At 38.7% G+C, this 7,048-nt stretch overlaps 1 protein-coding gene across 1 annotated transcript in view; it reads right to left on the bottom strand.

Moving 5' to 3' along the window:
- TTBK2 (tau tubulin kinase 2) overlaps positions 1-7,048 on the bottom strand; it is a 228,435-nt gene that overhangs the window by 27,287 nt on the left and 194,100 nt on the right. The window contains exon 11 of the mRNA XM_006831727.1: positions 5,922-6,079. Within this exon, the coding sequence (XP_006831790.1) occupies positions 5,922-6,079 (158 nt within the window). The remainder of the gene's footprint in view (positions 1-5,921; positions 6,080-7,048) is intronic.

Genomic DNA, 7,048 nt, shown 5'->3' with positions numbered 1-7,048 from the left:
TGTTCTTGATGTCATCCCACAACTCTTCTGGTTTTCAGTCATTAGTGTCAAATGTATCAAATCTGTTCTTGAGATGAACTCTAAATTGAGATGAGATATGTTCAAACTCAAATTTTAGCTCTCATGGACTTGTTTTAATTTTCTTCAGCTTCAGCCTGAACTTGTATATAAGCAACTGATGGTCTGGTTCCATAGTCTATCTGGGCCATGTTTTGGCTAATGAAACAGAGCTTTACAACCATCTCTTTCCACAGATGGAGTTAATCTGATTTTTGAGTATTCCATCTGGTGAGGTCCATGTGGATAGTCATCTTTTATGTTGTTTAAAATAGGTATTTGCATCGAAGAAGTCATTGATCTTGCAAAATTCTATCATGCGATCTCTAACATGGTTTCTATCGCCAAAGCCATATTTTCCAACTACTGATCCTTCCTCTGTTTCCAACCTTTGTGTTCCAATTGCCAGTAATTATCAATACATCTTGATTACATGTTTGATCAATTTCAGACTGAAGAAGTTGGTAGAATTCTTCAATTTCATCATCACTGACTTTAATTAACTAGTTTTCCTTATAGGCTTATGGATAGTATCCTATCACAGGCAGCACTGTATTTCAAGATAGATCTTGAAATATAGGGTTTCTGAGGAGCAGCTAGTGAGTTTGAACCACCGTCCTTGAGGTTCAAACTGACTTTGCAGTCCACAGTGCTACACCAGGACTCTTCAGAATGTTTAGCCACTGTGAAAACTTAATAAATAGCAGTAGAACACTATCAGCACCAGAATATTGAATACTGAAACATGATGAATAGCAAAAAAATGTCAGAAACCCTATATAGGGTTGCAACTGACTTAATGGCACTTAACAACAACAACAACAACAACAACAAATATTCAGAAGTAGTTCATCTCTCCTTCTTCCTAGTCTATCTTAGTCTGGAAATTCAGCTGGGACCTCTTCACTATGGATGTACCCTGCTAGCCACCAGTCTGTCAGTAGAACAGCAAAGTTTATATTATATACTTAGGTGGATATTTAATTGCATGGGAAAGACTGAGTGTCCTCAGGTTTTTGTTTTGTAACTTGTTTATTATGAAGTGGGTTAAAGTTTACAGAGTAAGATCATCAGTCTTACATTCAACAATCCTCTCAATGAAATTACTTATTCCACTTCCAGTGATATTTTTTCGTCCCTCCTCCTTCCCTAACCCATCTGAACTTTGTCCTTGGGTAGAATGATGCCGTTTTGATCTCAGATGGTGGATTAGTCTAAGATGTACATACTTTGCTAGCATTGTAGAGTGCCAATGAGTTGGCTCTGATGCATGGTGACCATGTATAGTGTTTCCGAGACTTGGTGGATTTGAACTCTGACCTTGCAGTTAGTAGTCCAACACGTAACCCACTATGCAACCAGGGATCCTTACCTTATAAATGTTGTTGTTCCACTTACAGACTTATGTATTATTTGGGTGAAAATTGAACCAGGAGGTGAGTTCAGTTCCAAACCTGACGGGCTATAGTCTTAGGAGTTCCATCAGTCTTTATCCAACAAGTAAGTTTGTCTTTTTTATGATTTTGAGTTTTTTTCTATACTTTGTCCCACTCTATCCAGGACCTCTGAATGTGATCCCTTTCAGATCAGCTGGTAGTGGAAGCCAGGCCCCAAGTACTTTTCTGGTTTCAGGGCAGTTGAAACTGATGTTCACTTGGTCCATTAGTCCACTGGACTATTTCCAAGTGTTTTCAATTTTCTTCATTCTTCTTTCCTCCAGACATGGAAAGACCAGTAGTTGCACCTGAGATGGCTGCTCACAACCTTGTAAGATCCCTGTTGCTACTCTCCAAAGTAGGATGTAGAACACTGTCTTTGAGTATTAAGTAACACTAATTCACCACGTTGTTGTTGTTTTTATGTGCCGTGGAGTTGGTTCCAACTCATAGTGACCCTGTACAGGGTTTCCGAGGCTGTAAATCTTTACAGGAGCAGAAAGTCTCATCTTTCTCCCAAGGAACAACTGGTAGTTCACCATAGTGTCCCCAAAAGTATGCTCCTGAGCCCCTAAGATCATGCCCTCTGATTTTGTTTTGTAGGTCACTAAATTTTATTTTCCCTTTTGCCTGTGTCAATTACTGATTTCTTAAATTCCAGCTCTCCAAATTCATCCTTTTTCCTTGATCTATGAAAATGAATCTGGCCCCTTTAAATATGCTCCTCTTTGGTGTTTTGTCTATACACTAGCGCAGAGGTGAGGAACCTTTTTCTGCCAAAATTTATAACATTATTTGTGGGCCGTACAAATCTATCAACTTAAAAATTAACCTGCTATATTTGGTCAAACATTTAATTAACTCATGGGCTGCCAAAAGAACCAACAGATCTGTGTTGGAAGAAATGCAACCAGCGTGCTCCTTGGAGGCCAGGATGGCCAAACTTCATCTCTCATACTTCGGACATACTGTCAGAAGGGTCCAGTCACTGGAGAAAGGTGGAGGGTCAGAGAAAAAAAGGAAGATCCCCAGCGAGATGGATTGGCCAAGTGGCAGCATCAACGGGCACAAGTGTGGCAATGATAGTGAGGTTGGCCCAGGATCGGCAATGTTTCATTCTGCTGTGCATAAGGTCGCTATGCGTCAGTACCGATTCGATGGCACCTAACAACAACAACTGTGATGGCTGGAACTGCTGTTACCTTCGCAGGGCCAGACCAAATGATTCTGTAAGCCTTATATGGCCCAAGGGCCAGACATTCCCTACCCCTGCACTAGAGAGACATAACAGAAGAAAAGTTGCTTCTAGTTTCCACTGTGCTCCCTTAACAAGCCACTCAACAGTTCCTGAGCATCAGCTCCTCCAACACCTTGACATCTTCAGTGTCTGTCTCCTGAAGCAGAGTTGGCTTCACTAGCACTAGAGGCTCCTACAGCGCATAACCAGCAGTAACCAAGAGCTTCCCTCACTAATTCCCATTACACAGCAGTTTTGTAACAGAGATTCTCTACGAGACACCTTCCAGTAAACAGCTTATCTAATATCATAGAGAGCAAGCTTCCAACAAGTTCTAGAAGGCAGATGTCTGGTAAATTCCAAAAGGGAATTTTTAGCAGCTTGTGTAGTGCCACAATGACTTCTCTGCCATCAATTTCAACCTCACTCCCAGGAGTAGCAGCTATACCTTACATTTGTTTTTCTTGTACTTTTTATAGTTCTACTTCTTAGTTGCCTTATTTCTCATTATACTTATTCCCTGTTATAGATAATAATTTCTTATATAAATTTTCCCTGTTTAAATTACTGTGATTTTTCTCTTCAGACTAGACCCAAACTGACATGTCATTTCTTTTCCTTTACCCATCAACTGACAAAGGGTATTTCTTCCTTCCTTTTTTGTCTCTTTCCTTTCCCAGAAGCTATGTGTTTTGAATCCTTGTTTTATTTCCTTGTAGTTCACAATCTAATCTACTTGGGCAACTTGTTTTTAGTGTTTTCATGGTTAGGATGAGAGTTTAGTCTTTCTGGTGATAGTTTTAGAACAACCTTAAGTCCTATGAAACATTTCCATCTTCTCCATAGTTTTTCTTAGTCTGCTTTTACAAAGCCTTGTGGCAGTGGGGTAGGGCAGGAGCATGGGAGTTCTAGCACTAGCATTTGGTACTTTTTTTCTTCCTCTTTTCACTTACAGTTATTTTGAAGTTTGGGGGTCTTCAAGTTGTGCTGAGGACATGTTACTTGTATAGTTTTTCTTTTCTTTTCTTGTTGCTCTGTGTTGTTTTGAGAAAATGCTGAAAATGGGGACTGAAACTGCCTACATTATCTTCAGCTACCCTTAAATTCTACTGCAAGTTTGAGTATTTACTTCTAATCATGATCAAAGGAGAAGCACTAAAACAAGAATAAAAATTTCTAGATTGATTTCAGCTCGGTCACTAGTAATGACCTAAAGCTGGATAATTTACTTCAATACAAGAAATATTTCCTCACTTGTAAAATACAGGGGCTAGACTGGATCAGTAGATCCTATACCCAGGTATGTATCAGATATATCTGATGCATACAGACTTTTTGGCCCTACTCCTAAACATTCTGATTCAGTGGGCCTGAGGTAAGTCCCAGGAATGGATATCTTAAACAAATATCTGCAGTGATTTTCAGGCAGCTATGAGGTGTCACATTTAGGAACCTTTAGAGAAGATAATCAGTGAAATAATCTCCAGTAACGTGGAGTCCTGGTATGGCACTGAGGGTTAATGTGCTGGACTGCAAAGTTGGTTTGAATTGCAAGGCCAGTGGTTCAAGCTCTCCAGCTGCTCCTCGGAAACCTTATACAAGTTTCTCTGGGTCAGAACCAACTCAACAGTACCTAACAACAACAACAATAAATGTGAACCTATGCGATCTTTTCTGATTCAGGTTTTAGCTATCTAATCTTTTAGTACAAAACAAAAGCAATGTATTAATGTTAAAATATCCAAATTAGCTTATGTAGTATGAAAAATTTCCTTTTTTTTTTTAAACAAAATAATTCAAAGCAACCAAAGCAGGTAAAAATGGTCTGGAGGAGGGGCAGAGAGACATAACAATGAAACAAAACACAAAAGGAACTACATTTGGTGTATCTAGAAGAGGAAGAAGAAATATACTAAAACTGGTTTCAAATTTACTTTGAAAATTCAATTATTCTTAAGAGAACTACATTAAGATTTCCAAAGTTATAAATCTCTACAGGAGCAGCAGTTGTAAATCTTTCTCTCTTGAACTAGCTGACCTTGTGGTTAGCAGCCCGATGTGTATGGTCATATATAATTGTTCTTTTATCCGGGGTTCTGGATATTCTTTAGAGGTAAACGCACCACCTTGAAGGATTGAGTCACTGGACCTAATGACTCAGTACCAAAGTCTCGGGGTACATCAAGGTCAATTGGCACAAAATAGTCACAAAGAAAATGTTCTACAAACTACTTTGGTGAGTAGTGACTGGGGTCTTAAAAGCTTGTGAGCGGCCATCTAAAATGCAACTATTGGTCTCTCCTCTTCAGAGTAAATAAGAGTGAAGAACATCAAAGATACATGGAAACAACTAATTCTAAGGACTAATGGGCCACACAAACCTCTGAGATTCCATGATAGTTGAGACCAGAAGAACCAGATAGCTTCCATTACTAACTGCTCTGAAAAAGATCACACTAAAAGGTCCTGGATAGAATGGGAGAAAAATATGAAACAACACTGAAAATCCTAAGAAAGACCAGACTGACTGGTCAGACAGAGACTGATGGAGCCACACAGACTATGGCCCTTAGTTAACCTTCAGGTTTGCAACTGAAACCCCTTCTCCCCGCCCCCACAATTTTTAGCCAAACAATAGACATGTCTATAAGGTGAACAATAATACGACCACACTCTAGAAAATCAATGATGTGAGAACATAAGGGCAGCACTGCCCGAGGACAAAGTTCAGAAGACAAGAGGAGGAATGGAAATCGGAAACACAAGAGGAAGTGGGGTGCCGGATTTACATTGTGGGGATTGCAATCAGTGACATGACACAAAATGTGTATGAAATGTTGAATGGAAAACTGATTTGCTTTGTAAACTTTCAACCAATTCACAATAAAAAGTCAAATAAACAAGTAGGAGTAAATTAAGCAAATGCCCCTTCTGATTTTGAAGAAAACCTGGTATCTACAAGTCACACAAACTCTAAGCTTCCATTTCACAGTAAAATTATTACTTTCTAAGAAAAGAATTACTAAACAAAGGCATACTCAACAGCAATGCTAATTCAAGGAAATTTATAATATTTTCCCTATATCGTGACATTTGGTCATCTCAGGGAGGTTATATGAAATACGAAACATTTTTTTGCTACTGCAATATATCCAGAAAAGACACTGCTAAATGATGTGTTTTGGTCATACCCGATTGCAGCAGGCGTCAAGCGGGTGTGTAACTGAGGAGTTGTAGAAGTGGTAGTGGTTGTTAGAGAGCCATCAGTTCCTGTCTTCTCCCAGTCAAAAGGGTCACTCTCAATTACACCAAAGGTCTTGATGCTGTTGTCAAACACGGATGTAAGAAGCTAAATCATAAAATAATAATAAAAAAATGAGTCAATAGTCCTTTATTTTAAAAGGAAAAGCACTCTAGACTAACACAATGGTTTTGTAATATGATTTTAATAGCTGATAGTACAAATCTGTGAAATCTGAATAAAGACTATATGGGAATGATGATATTGAATTAATACTGATTTTTCTCAGCTGTGGTACTAGTGTTGAAAATTGTATAAAGAAATTTCTTCAATTTCTAGACTTTGGGTATACCTCATTTTGAATTCTGCAATATTCTTTTATTTGAAAATTTGCCCATACGTTTGATCTCTACCTTTCCCCTCACTTAATAGATAAGTGAACTGTCATAAATTTCTTTTGTGGCCATTGTTTTCCCATTTGGTAACTGGATTGGCTGGGTTGTTAAGTAGTAAATTAGGTTTTACCTAGCATGCAGTCAGTACAATGTTAAGGAAATACAAATCATCCACTCTTTTAATTGGGCCTCCTTTGGCTAATTGTGTGGTTGTCAAGTCTGTTCCATTCATAGTGGCTGGTAGGTTTGAATTGCCAACCTTGTGGCTAGCAGTCTAGTGCTTATCCTACAGTGCTACACCAGGACTCATTGGTTACAGTTAGAGATAACTTATCTTCTCCATCATTACCTTCTGATACCAGTTAATAGCTTCTACAAATATTTTCGTATTCAAATGGATTTAAAACAGCAGTTTTTTAGTTGTTCTGTCTGCACATATTTCTCCTCTAATTCATCCTAAACAGTTAAATAAATAATAAATCAAATATTGTTGTTGTTGTTAGGTGCCATCAAGTCGGTACCGACCCACAGCAACCCTATGTACAGCAGAACAAAACACTGCACAATCCTGGGCCAACCTCACCATTGTTGCCACACTTGAGACCACTGATGCTGCTACTTGGCCAATCCATCTCGATGGGGGTCTTACTCTTTTTCTCTAACCCTCCACCTTACCAAACAT

This window comes from Chrysochloris asiatica, unplaced genomic scaffold (genome assembly GCF_000296735.1).
Source record: "Chrysochloris asiatica unplaced genomic scaffold, ChrAsi1.0 scaffold00004, whole genome shotgun sequence".
NCBI classification, from domain to species: Eukaryota; Metazoa; Chordata; class Mammalia; order Afrosoricida; family Chrysochloridae; genus Chrysochloris; species Chrysochloris asiatica.
Note: the sequence above shows the minus strand (reverse complement) of the source record. Positions and strands in the feature narration are given on the sequence as shown.